Source organism: Talpa europaea (assembly GCF_964194135.1).
Source record: "Talpa europaea genome assembly, chromosome: 6".
Taxonomy (NCBI): Eukaryota; Metazoa; Chordata; class Mammalia; order Eulipotyphla; family Talpidae; genus Talpa; species Talpa europaea.
In genome coordinates, this window is record NC_140072.1 from 14,199,212 (window position 1) to 14,212,646 (window position 13,435).

General features: G+C 55.8%; 1 protein-coding gene across 1 annotated transcript; it reads left to right on the top strand.

Annotated features, from left to right (window-relative positions):
- Positions 1-582: 582 nt before the first annotated feature.
- SLC35F6 (solute carrier family 35 member F6) lies at positions 583-11,056 on the top strand (the record flags this gene model as incomplete). The annotated part of the gene is made up of 6 exons (XM_084236071.1): positions 583-659; positions 7,149-7,221; positions 7,881-8,052; positions 8,321-8,533; positions 9,236-9,346; positions 10,587-11,056. 6 exons carry the CDS (start codon positions 583-585, stop codon positions 11,054-11,056), a joined length of 1,116 nt encoding a protein of 371 aa, XP_084092197.1.
- Positions 11,057-13,435: the final 2,379 nt, after the last annotated feature.

Genomic DNA, 13,435 nt, shown 5'->3' on the forward strand with positions numbered 1-13,435 from the left:
CACTCACTAGCGTGATCACAAAGAAAATCTCTAGGCTGCTCTCAAGGTAGTTTCCTCAGCCACAATAATGGTCTCCGGGGAAGTGGAACTAGATTCCTACGCCACTTTTCCGGAAGATATGAGCGCGCCTCGGGCTGGGCGCCCCGGGGACACGTCTCGGCCTCCCGAGCGCCCCGGGCGCCCCGTGGAGAGGAGACTGCGGCGCTGACCTTCCCTGGGGCAGCCGCCGGGCTTGTCTCTGGGCTGCTCTGCCCTCCGCGCTCCCTTGTTTACCAACACCCGGGATGCGTCCCCACTGCGGCGTCCCCGCAAGCCCGTCTGCAAGCCGGGAGACCTGGGCTTGCGACCGGCTGCTGGCACCCGGGGCGCCGGCCCTGCCCGGACCGCGGGGGGGGCCCGGCTCTGCGGCGCCTCCCGGGGGCGGGGCGAGCGGGCGCGGGGCGGGGCCGGCTCCGGTCACGTGACGCCCGGCCCGGAAGCGCTCGCGCCCGAGCCCCCCGGTGACCCGGTCCGGAGCCGCCGCCTGGAGCCGGCGCAGAGGCCGCGGGGGTCCTGTGCCTTCGGCTCCCCGCATCCGCCGCCATGGCCTGGACCAAGTACCAGCTGTTCCTGGCCGGGCTCATGCTCGTCACCGGCTCCATCAACACGCTCTCCGCGAAGTGAGTCCGGGCGGGCCGGGGAGGACCGGGCGCTCCTGCCACCCGCGAGGGAGCGGCGGACCCCGCGCACCTGCTGCGCGCGCCCTGCTTGACGCCCCTGCTTGACGCCCCTCTCCTGCCCTCCCCCGCCTGCCCAGTTTCAGCGGTCGGCTCACGCGGTTTTGGAGCACCTAAGGGGTGCGAGGCCCGGGGAGACGCGGGGTGAGGCCGTGCCCCGGGCTGGAGGAACCGAGCCCTGGCTTGGATTCGTTATGCTTGATCCTAACGAGACACTTCCCGTCTCCCGGCCTCAGTTTCCTCATCTTTAAACGGAAAGGGCTGGGCTGGTTCCTCTTTGCCGCTCCCTGCAGCCCTGGCGTCAGAGGCTCAGCTCTCCAGGAGCTGTGGACCCGGATCCCAGACTTGGGCCGCAGCCACCAGAGAGACCATGCGGACCCAGTGACCAGGGAGCGTGGAGGGCCATGGCGGCGGAGAGGAGGCTAGTGGGGAGCCCTCATGGAAGGCCTCCCATGAGATTTCTGCATGTCGTGGGGACATGAAGCCAGGGAGCAACAAGAAGAGATGGAAGTGCTTTGTAACTCGCATAAAATGCCCACAATCAAAAAAGGGGACTTTGAGCAGGGGAGTGACAGTTTAAGAGTGATATGGTAAGCCTGGTGGTCAAGGTGAAGAGTAATTTGGTGCAGAGAAAGCCACTCCAAGGCTGCTGTATAGTAGATGAAGGAAATTAGGTGGCAGGTGAGCTGGGAGAGGAAGGGACAGGTGGGAGAGACCAAGAGCAGAATGAAGCCACAAGGCCAGACTCACAAGATCAGGAGATAGTGATCCATCCAGGATTCTGCCTGGGAAAACAAGTGTCCTTAGGCCAGACAGGGAGGGAGGGGGCAGTCACCTGTCACCCTTTGGGTTTGCCCCAGGTCTGGTGTATGAGGTACTTGTATGTGTGAGGCACTGTCTGGACTCAGGGAAGGAGACATGTGTGACCAAGTTGCTTAGAGTCTGAGGTGGAAGAGAGAGATGTGTACCCACTTGGCAATCACTCCACTCCCCAAAGGAGCTCTGTGAGGGGCCCGCCTGTATCTAATTGGGCTCTGGCCAGCTTTGTCTTGCAGAGACATGTCTGTGTCTTGGGATGTGTCTCAGGATGCAGAATCCTGAAGGTCACTCCTTTTTCTGAGCCTGTAGCTATCAAAGAGACTCAACCGGAGGGCTCCATCTCAGGATCTGAGTGCAGCGGAACAAGTTATCCATCCATCACACCAGCCAGGCCTGTTAGGTACTTAAGAGAGTGACTTAGGTCTGGCAGGTGCTGTCCCCAAAGCGAGTGGAGATTGCCAGTTACTACTGGGATAAACTCTGCTGACTCAGCTCCTTCCTTAAAAAACTCCAAACCGGTCAGGTAGGAGGCTTTGCCCTTGGAGGCTCCCTGGGAAGTAGGAGAGAGGCTCCCAGGTGGGGGCCCAACCTCTGACCCTGTCTCTCGCCCTTTAACCTAATGAGGGGCCTCTCAGGAGCCACCTATGACAGTCCCTAGAATTGTACTCTAAACTACGTTCTGAAGCCAGATTGTAAAAAGCATGGTCTCAGAGAGAAAGAGCACAGGATAGAGGCTCTGTGTCCTGTGGGAATTATTGACCTGAAGTCACGCTGACCTGCAGTTTCTGGCAGAAAAGAATGGGACAGACAGACAAGAATTTCACCACAGTGAATGCTAACAAGATAACACCTGCCACATGCCAGGCCCTGTTCTGGCCTCCTTTCATCTTTGGAACTCAGTGAATTCCCATCAACACCCTATGGGGTAGGGAAACTCATCCCTAGATAAGGAAACAGTTTTGGAAAGGTGGTTTGGCTTGGCCAAGTTCAGCTCACCTACCAAGTGGCAGACTTCCTATTTGGGTCAGAGTAGTCTGGCTCTAGAATCCTTGCTTATAGCCACCCATATGGGGTGAGTCTGGAGCTTCTCTCCTCACCTGTCAGGGTATTGTGCTGGCACTGTAGGGCTCTCTGCCTGATCCCCACACTTTACAGTAGAAACCCCTGGAGAAGTTTTGTTTTTTGTTTTTTTTTTTTAAGATTTATTTATTTATGCACACAAGGACTGGGGTATAGGCCAGAGGTGCAGGGGGTGAGAGGATTCACCAGAGACAGAGTGGGAAGCAGAACAGGCAGATCTACTGAAAACACACTGCTGAGGGGAGCGGCGGGCGAGTCAGGAGAGATCTGCTGTGCCATGTGGGTAGCTCCCTGGCCGGGGATTGAACTCGTACTTCAGTGGCTGCAGATTGCTTCATAGGTTGCGTCTTAACCCCTTGCACCACCAGGGAGGCCCCGCCTGGAGAAGTTTTTTTTTTTTGTGACTCTGCTGGTTGATGTGCAGGCAGAACCTGGGTCTCTGGATCTTAATCCAGTCCTGTTCTTTTCTTACTGCAGTCCCCAAAGTCCCCTTCCTTGGGGATTTCCTCTCACACCACCCAGACAAGCACAGACAAGCTGTGTCCATGCCCTCACAGTGCCCTCCCTCCAGGTAGCCAGCCTCCCTCCCAGCCCAGGATCCTGCTGTCACCCTGTTTGTCTTTCCCCCAGAGTTAGAGGCTACTCTGGGCTCAGTTTTAGAGTCATACTAGCCTCTTGCCGTTTCTTGGACTGTAGAGTGAGCAGACTTTCCCTTCCGGGTCCCTAGAGGACTAAAGACAGTGGGTAAGGAAGTAGATGAGCATGTGCCGCGTGTAGTGCTGGGACCGCAGGTCAGCCCTGTGCCAGAGGAGGCCACTCTGCCCACTCAGCAGCTTTGGGTGGACTGCTGGGAGCCAGGCCTGCTCTGGCTGGGACAGGGGCAGAGGTCACACCCGTAGGAGGGAAAGCTACCAGTCAGGCTGGGTCTTGGCAGAGGGCCCCTGAAGTAATTTTTTCTTTCTGAGGCTGCCCTCCCAACCCTCCCCAGGACCTTCTGCTGATGCATCTCCTGGCACTGCTAGGGCTTTCTGTCTGAACAGTACGTGTCCATGGAGTCAAGCTCTTCAGAGCCCGTTTGCTGGAATCCAGCTGGGGTTCTGCATGTAAAGAGCCTTTCCATCCAATAATCAGGTCCACTGGGCACAGGGGCCCTGCCAGGAAATGACAGGAGGCCTGGACCTCTATTTGGGGAGACACTCACTGGTCCTTTCTGTGCCAACCCTAACTGTGGCCTTGGCAACTGCCATACCCTTAAGTTCTCTGAGCTGGCTTGGGATAATTGCTTCACAGGGATTCCTAGGCCAAATGGAGAAAGCCTTAAATCAGGAGGATAATGTAGTAGGGTAGACCATGACCATGAGGTCAGAAGCTGTGGGATTAGGGGATCTAAGCCTCAGTTTCATCTGTAAAATGGGTGCGTGACTATCCCACCCTCTTCTCCAACACCTGGTAGGAGCTACTGAGAAATACCTGGAGATAAGCGGGCTCTTCATCATTCATCACCACTGAGCCAGGGGCACCTGCATTTCATCCTGGCCCTGAGATGGGCTTCAGCTTATTGGGCGGGCAGGCACTGAAGGACCGGAGGGAGAGAACAGGAGTGAAAACCTAGCCCCGGTTTACCCAGGATGACCCCACAGTGGGCCTGCACTTGGCCATCTGCAGGACACTTCCCTCAACTTGTTTTCAGAAACACACTTGTTCTTGCCCCAGGGAGTGGAGAAGCCCTCTGGCCCCGCTGGAGAGTGAAGCTGACTCACTGACTTGACAAGCTGGGGGTGCAAGAGGAAATGGCAGAGATTCTGTGGGGAATGGACACACAGCTAATTGATCTCAGGCGGCCGCATCAGCCACTTCCTCAGTCTCTCTGCAGCCCCCCCACCCCAACCCCCCAGTCCACACGCCTCTCAGAATGCTGAGCTTTGAATTTCACTGGCCAGGCCCACACCAGAGTGACTCACCCCCTCAGCCTGACCAGACCTTCTGCCCAGGAAACCATGGCTTTCCCAGGACACAGTGTCTAGGGAGAACCGAGGGGTGCATCTGCGGGGCTGACATCTCTGGGGCTTGGGAAGGAGCTAGAGTAAGAAGACAAGGGGAGAGCAAGTAATGAAGTGTCACCAAACTGGAGATGGGGACCCCTGGGTCCCTCGGGCTCCTGGCACCTGGGTTCCTCCTCTGTCAGATAAGGAACTTCATGAGCTGACAGCTGAGTTTCTTCTGTTTCTGCATTTTGTGCCTCACGAAACTACAGGGGACATAGTATGTGGCCTTCCAGCTACCTCTGCCTCAGCCAGCAGGGGAAGTCCCAGAGAATAGCTGTTCTCCCAGAAGCCTTAAGGCTGGAGTAGAGCTGGGGCCACCCCCACCCACACTGCGGGAGCTGGTTCTGCTCAGTAGAAGGAAAGGGGGAGCAGGGGAGGAAAGAGCTTTTCTTGATGAGCGACCATGTGCCAGGTCTACCCATCTCACCGCTTTTGACAACCCATCGTGTTGGCATTATTATCCCCATGTTATAGCTGAGGAAACCGTGACTCATCCAGCCTGTGAGCTCAAAAGTCTGAGCCTTCTGTGCGTCTTGCTGCCTTCTCTGAACGTCAACTCAAGCAGATGGGTTGGCCCTAGCTCCACCCCTCTTGACTGTCTCCCCACCCCTCCATCCCACACCTCGAAGTCCCATCTGAAAAAACGAGGGTCCCAGACGGGAGGTGAGGCTTACGACAACCCACCGGAAGTGCTTGCCACAGATCCGGCGGGCGCGCAGTGAGTGTGCGTTTCCAAAACCAGGTGAGGGAAGTGTCCTGCAGATGGCCAAGTGAGGGCCACTGTGGGGTCATCCTGGGTAAACTGGGGCTAGGTTTTCGTTCCTGTTCTCTCCCTCCGGTCCTTCAGTGCCTGCCCAATAAGCTGAAGCTCATCTCAGGGCCAGGATGAAACGCCTGCTGCCCCCGCCTGCTTCTCCCAGGCCTGAAGAAGGGCCAGGCCAGCAGCTGGTCCTGCTGACACCCAACCCTGGAGCTCTGAGCCTGCCTCAGGCCCTCAGATACAAAAAGATTCTATTTCTCCTGCTGGGAAGCTGCCAGCTCCACCTGTTTGGGCAGGCCTAACACAGAGAAGCAGACAGCCCTGTCGGGTAGGGCGGGGCTCTAACCAGCCCTTCAGCGCTGGTCCCACCCAGGGGACAGGCCCACTGGTTCTCCAGCAGGGGGCACCTCAGACCCAGGTGGAAATTATGACCCCTGGAGCCTTTCCCTCTGGATTGAGTACCTGTTTGCTTGGTAGGGCCTGGGAATCCAGTCATTCAGTGGAGAAATGTTCCAGTTTTTGTGTGCTGATGTGCCAGGAGCAAGGGGCTGAGGGATGGGAAACTGCTCACAGTTGTCTCAAGTGATTACTTGAGACAGTGATATAATGTGAGTTGCCTTGACTATAAGCGGCATGGACAGGAGCCCAAAGGGGGTTTCAGGAGGTGGCTGCACTTCTGGAACTGGGGGTGTTCTGCAACCTGCCAGTTTGTGCTTTAGGTGCCGCATCAGACTGAGGAAGCGGTTTCCACAGCTGCCCTTGCCCTGGGCTCCTGGCTGACCTTCCCGGACTTGGCAGGGGCCCTGGCTCCAGCTCCCTGAGTTCCCACCTGCTCACCTGCTCCAGGGCAGTTGGCTCTGCAGAAGGCGAAGAAGTCTCCAGCTCTGAAGGACTTTTAAATGAAAAGAGATCAGAGATCAGACTAGACCCCAGAGACAAACCTAAACCCAGGGAATTCAGGGGCCAAAGCTTCAGGGCGCAGCTGGCAGACACTACAGAATGAAGGTGGGCCAGCGGGAAGCTGGCCCTGGTCAGTCACCCTGCCTGCCAGCGTGTGGCCAGATCACGCCTCCAGAGCTACGGACTTGCCCCCGCTTTAGAGTCATGCTAGAAAGGTGCTCTGAACCCCCAGGTTGTAGGAAGGGGACCGGGATGGTATGTGTCAGGGTCATGTCCCTTGTGTCCCAGGAGCCATGGGTTTTGTGCCATGGGTGCCTTTGACATTCTGATGACGCCCAGAGTAACATTTGAAAATGTGCAAATAAAAAATTGAGGGTTACAGAAAAAGCTAATTATATTGAAATAAAGTTATTAAAAAAGCAAATGTGTGATATAGTAATATGTATGTGTGCCGCTGTGCTTAATACATAAAATTGCTGTAAATTTGGATGAGTGTAAATGCTCCTTACACTAGCTGCAGTGAATCTCATGTGATAATGAGAATAGCTGTGATTTCTGTGTGTCACAGATTCGCGGGTACCATTGTACTACATTCGTAATTTGAAGAACTGTTAGGATTCAATTAAGGTTCATGAAATTTCAGTTAAAGTTCCCCAGACCCCACGTTCTGTCCACACTCTCTGATAAAAACTTGCCACAGAGACAAACCCCTCTGAGCCAAGTCCCCCAAGTCCAGCTTCTTGACCCTAAGAGAAGCAAGCTGGGCACCAGGCCAGGGCTGCCGGACCCACCCACTGCAGGGTTTGACCTTCTCTCTCTCTGCTGCAGGTGGGCGGACAACTTGGTGGCCCAAGGATGTGGAGGGAGCAAAGAGCACAGCTTCCAGCATCCCTTCCTCCAGGTATCTGCCCCATCCATCCTGATCCCTCCCCACCTTCCCTCTTCCAAACCTCAGGCCAGGTGCCCCTGTGAAGCCCTGCTGCTTCCTGACCTAGGGAACACCTGTCCACTGCTCTCCCTGCCTTTGCAGAGCAGAGGGCAGGGTATGAGGCACTCCTGGAAGGGGCAGAGGCCTCAGTTCTCTGCCTGAAGCTCACATGAGCCCTGGTGAGCAGCCATGCCCTGGGCGCCACGAGGCCAACCCTCACCACATCAACCTGCTCTCCGCCCACGGCGAGCCCACTGGAAGGGATGGTCACTGAGCAGAACATACCTTGTTGCTAGATTGGGAAGCAACAGCCTTCAGCTCTACCAGCAACTTGCTCAATGACCTTAAAAAGTTCTTGAGCCTCTCTGGACCTGTTTCTCCATCTGGAACTTGACCATGGTTTTCAGACTGGACTCTACACAGCCTTCAGGTTTCCATGGAGGTTTATTCAGGCACTTTGGGGTCGACCTACAGGCAATCTCTGACCACACCCTCACAGCAACCCCGCTTTAGTCTGTTGGCTGTGCTGGGGTCATACTAAGCTCTTATTTGTAGAAAGATTGTGTCCAAAAAATGTTTTGTTAAAGGTGCTGCCCCTTCTGGCTCTAAACTCTAGGGCTTTGTCCCTGCAGGCAGTGGGCATGTTCCTGGGGGAGTTGTCCTGCCTGGCTGTCTTCTACCTACTCCAATGCAGAGCTGCGGGGCACCCGGACGCCACTATGACTCTCCAGCAGCCCTTCAACCCCCTTCTTTTCCTGCCCCCGGCCCTCTGTGACATGACCGGGACCAGCATCATGTATGTGGGTGAGTAGCCAAGCCAAGTCAAAAGGGCTGAGCGAAGCCACTGATAAAACAGCCTCCCCCCAAACTTATCTTCATCTCATCCCACCACCCTCCCACGGACTGTCTGGCACTCTCTCTTTTTCTCTCTCTCACAAACACACTCTCACATTCAACCAAGGTTTAGTGAGCACTAACAATATGCTACACTTGTCTTCAGCCCTGAGGACACCTCGGTGAATAGACAGCTTCTGCCCTCAGCAGCTAACATCCTGCTTCTCTCCTCCCCCAGCCCTGACCATGACCAGCGCCTCTAGCTTCCAGATGCTTCGGGGAGCAGTGATCATATTCACAGGCCTCTTCTCGGTGGCCTTCTTGGGGCGGAGGCTGGTGCTGAGCCAATGGCTGGGCATCCTCGCCACCATTGCGGGGCTGGTGGTCGTGGGCCTGGCGGACCTCCTGAGCAAGCACGACGACCAGCATAAGCTCAGCGAAGTGATCACAGGTACGGCCGGATGGTCCCCCCAGGCTGCCCGCACCATCCTGTCCTGTCCCGTCCCATTCTGCCCCAGCCTATCCTCTCTGGGAGCCCAGCACAGTTCAGCTAACATTCCCAAGCCCTGCTGGATGCCACGCCCTCGTGAGGGCATGTGGGGGACAAGCTGGTGTGGACCTGTACCTAAAGATGCATAGCATGTAGGGAAGACCTGAGAGGTACAAGCAGGGTGAGAAGGGGGCTTACAGGAGGGAGGGGCTCGTGCTGAAGCACACTTATGTGTGGACCTACAAACTCCAGCATTTGGGAGAGGAGGGGCTAAACACCAGTGCAGTGACTACTTTGTCACTCAGAGATGGGACTAAACCAAAAGTGTCTCTCTCAAAGCCTGCTGGTCTTCCAAGATCCACTTTGTGCAGCTCTCAGACTCAGGCAGACGTCTGGATCTTCTGGAGCCTCAGCCCAGAGCAGGTGTCTGCCCCTCTGCCTGGCCCTGCCACTCTGAGGCCAGGAGATCAGGCGTGGGCCATCATGCCTCATGAACTCCACAGTATCCTGCAAGTCAGGGGCTGTGTGTGTTGTTATGTCCCCGGAGGACCATCTCCCTCTGCCACGGGCCTGCCACCCTGCCGACTGCCCCTTGGCCAGGCTGTCTCCCAACCCCAACTCCAGTGCAGGCCTGGCATCACCATCGCCCCTCCTTTGCCACAGGGGACCTGCTGATCATCATGGCCCAGATTATCGTCTCCATCCAGATGGTACTAGAGGAGAAGTTCGTCTACAAGCACAACGTGCACCCGCTGCGGGCTGTTGGCACTGAGGGTATGTGTGGGCACAGGGGCTGGAAGGAAGGTGCTGAGGGCATGTGCATTGGAATGTAGCCTGTGGCTTTCATGCACAGGGGAGAGCATAGGGTGAGGTGCTGGGCATCCTGAGAGAGGCGGGCCTCCTGCCCTGTTCCTTCCACCCTCACCATGTGCCTGTTGACAAATACCCCAGTGCCTGCCAGGCACACAGCCAAGAGCCAGGAGAGGGTGAATATGCAATGAATGACCTCAAGGCCCACTTCAGAGGAGCTGACCAGCAGTGCGTTTCAGCTCAGACCACCCTTGCCCTTGTTTCATTCACCAAGCATACCTGAACGTCTCGGGATAGGTGGCATTTGAGCTTCAGACTTCAATAGGCCAGAGTGGGAAGGACAGACAGGACAGAGCAAAGGTGGGGAGAACTGAACATGAATTTGGAAGCAAGGGATGAATTGTTTGGGTGAGATGCTGGTTGCCTGTTTGGGAAATCAGAAACTGAAGAGGTCAAGGTCATGTCCTTGAAAACCTTGAACATCAGGCAAGTAAGTAGATTTACTGACAGGCTGGGAGGAACCACTGAAAGATTTTAAGCAGGCAAGTACTATGAAGTCACAGTGAGATGAGCAGGATGGATTCGAGCCCTACTACTCCAGTGTGGCCGCAGCCTCACCGGAGCTGTCTGTGCCTGGTCCACCGTGACTTGAGGGGCTTATGGCAGAACGTAAGTCAGTGAAATCAACTGCATCCCCCAGCATACTGTTTGTTTCCACTCATATTTTGCTCCCAGCAGGACTCTAAGGGGAGCAGTGTGGTTATCTACATGCTGGTCCGGCTCCTCATCACAGACCGGTGCGGTGGAATCAGGCTGTGGCCAGCAATTCTTTCTGAAATGAGCAGTGTAGGATTTCAGGTGTTGGCACGGTCCGTCAGGAGCTAGAGTGTTATGAAAGCGTGGGTGCCACGCGTCCGCACCCACCTCCACTGGGTCACTTTATAGAGTGTATTTTTCACTCCTGGCCAGTCAGAAAATGACCGAGTCAAGTGAGAAGGGGCAGCTAGAGACCATCAGCCCATTCCAGCTGGCCGCTGGAATCTCTCTTGATGAAGGGACAGATGCCAGGCCCTGAGGAAGAGGAAGGAGCTGGTGTGAGGGTTGCTGGGAAGGAGCAGCATGGAGATCAGAGGTGGCCTTACTGGGCAAGTTGTGCTGGGGTCTGGGGGCCAAGCAGAGTGATGTGCTTCCTCCACTCCCGCAGGCCTCTTCGGCTTCGTGATCCTCTCCCTGCTGCTGGTGCCCATGTACTATATCCCGGCCAGCTCCTTCAGCGGCAACCCCCGTGGGACCCTGGAGGACGCACTGGATGCCTTCTGCCAGATCGGCCGGCAGCCACTCATCGCTGTGGCACTGCTGGGCAACATCAGCAGCATTGCCTTCTTCAACTTTGCGGGCATCAGCGTCACCAAGGAACTGAGCGCCACCACCCGCATGGTGCTGGACAGCCTGCGTACCATCGTCATCTGGGCCCTGAGTCTGGCGCTGCGCTGGGAAGCCTTCCACCCCCTGCAGATCCTCGGCTTCCTTGTTCTCCTGACAGGCACTGCCCTCTACAACGGACTGCACCGCCCACTGCTGGCCTGCCTGTCCAGGAGCCGGTCCCCAGCAGAGGAGGGTGAGCATGAGAGACTGCTGGGGGGCTCACGGACTCCCATCAACGAAACCAGCTGAAACTCCTATGGGACCTTGGCTGCCTCCTGGATGCTCCTTGTTCGCCCTGGGGCCACACAGGCTGGTGAGCCTTGAGGCCTCACCTCTCCCCCTCCCCACAGACACCCCCCAGGGCAGCTGCTGACAGACGATAACAGGACACCCAGGTCCTCCTTTGTCACCACCCCCTACGAGGAGGTATTACTCAGCCCTCCACAGACCTGAGTGCAGTGACTGACCCCACCAAGCACCCCTCCAGCCCTCCGAGCCCCTCCTGCAGCAGTAGAGCTAAATCATGAAGTGGAACTGCAGGAATGAAGAACCGTAGGGGTTCCTCCTGGTCATAAGCTAGATCTGGTTCTCCAAAGGAAGAAGTCAGTGAGCAAAGCCAAGCTAAAATTAGGCACCATGTGTTCTAAACCTGTGGTGTAGTCCCTGGGCCTGCTGATGACCCAGGTTTTAGCTGCAAACTCCACTGGCACTTCCTGGCCCCTTCCCTGGTTGCTCTGGGCCTTGGCACCTTCTCTGACACTGGTTTCAGTGCCTCCGGCCCCAGCTGGGCCCCTTCAGTAGGTCTGTGATTTTAACCAACCTGGGGTGGAATAACAGTCTACTTGTTGGAAGTGCTCCATGGCCCATGGGGTCCTCCCCCTATGCCTATGTTGGTGTCCTTGCTCACACACCCTCAAGACCTCCCTGCCAGGGAGAGATCACAGGGGGATTACAGATAGCCCTTGGTCACAGCTTTTGAGACCCTTACCTACCATCCTGAAGATGAGGAAACAGGCCCAGAGTGGTAGGTTGCTTGGCAAAGCGTCCCCCTTACGTAGGCCCAGCCATCCAGCCACAGGCTCCCTGCATCTAAGCACAATTGGACTCAGCCCCAACCCCAGCAGCCTGACTGGTAGGAAAGCTTTCAGGGTGGTGGATTTGCCAGACTCCTCCCACTTGGAGGTAGTTCTGCTGTCCCAGGCATTGTGTTTGACTTTGAGCCTCACGTGAGAAACTGCGTAGAAGAAACTGTGGCCCAAAGAAAATTAAGTGACTTCCTGGTGGAGCCAATATTCTTAGCTGAGTTTACCTGACTCTAAACCTGGGGCCCCACCCACTTTCGGGTCTCTTTGGGGGGACTTTCCTAGGGCTGACAGGGAAGTAACGTGTTCTCCCAGTAACCCCACCCTAAAGAGGACTGGCTCAGGGACCCTAGAGAGCAGTGGTCAGTTCCAGTGATCCTCACCCCATGGCAGTTTTTGGAGCCTCAGACCATTTTCCTGGGCAGCTCAAACAAAACACCAAATGCTTTCCTTAAAACAGATTCTGAAGGAAGGGAGCCCTGAGGAGCAAAGCCGTGGGGCTCTATGGTAACCAGCAGTGCCTACAGTGTGTTGAGAGAAAAGGGTCTCCATCCACCAGCTCTGAGTCCCAGGGGCCCAGAGTGTCCTCAGGCAGAAGGAAATCATGAGTGAGGGTACAGGGGACCACAACTGCCTTGTCCAAAACCAGGAGACTTAGGATGTTCTTTTAGGCTTTCCTTAAAAAAAAAAAGGGAAATTTACAGCATGGACTATTTTCATGAGAGGGTGGGTGCTCCTAGGGTTGGAATGAAATGCGTTCTTGAAACGCCACCTGAGCCAAATGTAAAATTCACAGTGTAAGGTAAAATGGGATGCCTTTAGGAGATTTTAGGCTGACAGCAGGTATCTCCCCAGCCCCTGGAGGGGGCACCCTCTATCCGGCCGTCAGGGGGTGCTCTGGAAGGTGAGTTTGAGAAGCCTTGCAAGTGTAGTGCAGGAGGGAAAGTGTAACAGGATGGCCCCCAGGAAAAGGGAGGCTCCAGGTTCCCTACGTCCTCCCCAAGGAAGGGTAGAGCTGAGCAGGGAGGAGAGGAAGGATGGAGGACCAGGAGGAGACCTGGAGGAGGCAAGTGGAGCAGAGAGAGATGGGAAAAAGCTACGCTTGCATTTTGGTCCTGGACTGGTTGAAACAGATGTGAGGGAGAGACCTGTGGGGAGATTAACAATGGCAGCTTTTATTTTGATTTTGCTCCTTTTGCCCCAGATGTGCTGGGCCCCTTCTGTCCCTTTCCTGTGAGTTCCCACCAGGAGATGCCTTACACTGCGGCAGGCTTTCGGGCCTCAGTGGCCCTGCTTTGGGCCAACCCTGTTTGGTTGGACATTTACGCACAAGGGGATGGGTAACTTCGGGGTTCTCGATTTGGAAACTATATTCTTTCCCTTGTCTTTGTTGCACACTAATTGTATTAAAGTTCCTTTCCACTAAAGGTCTTACACACTAGAGTATATTTTGTCTTGAAGTGGCGGATGGCGGGACCTATTTAGAGTGGGCAGGTTTGGGAGTTCTGGGGTGCCCTTCACCCTGCCCTGTAACAAAAGGACTCCT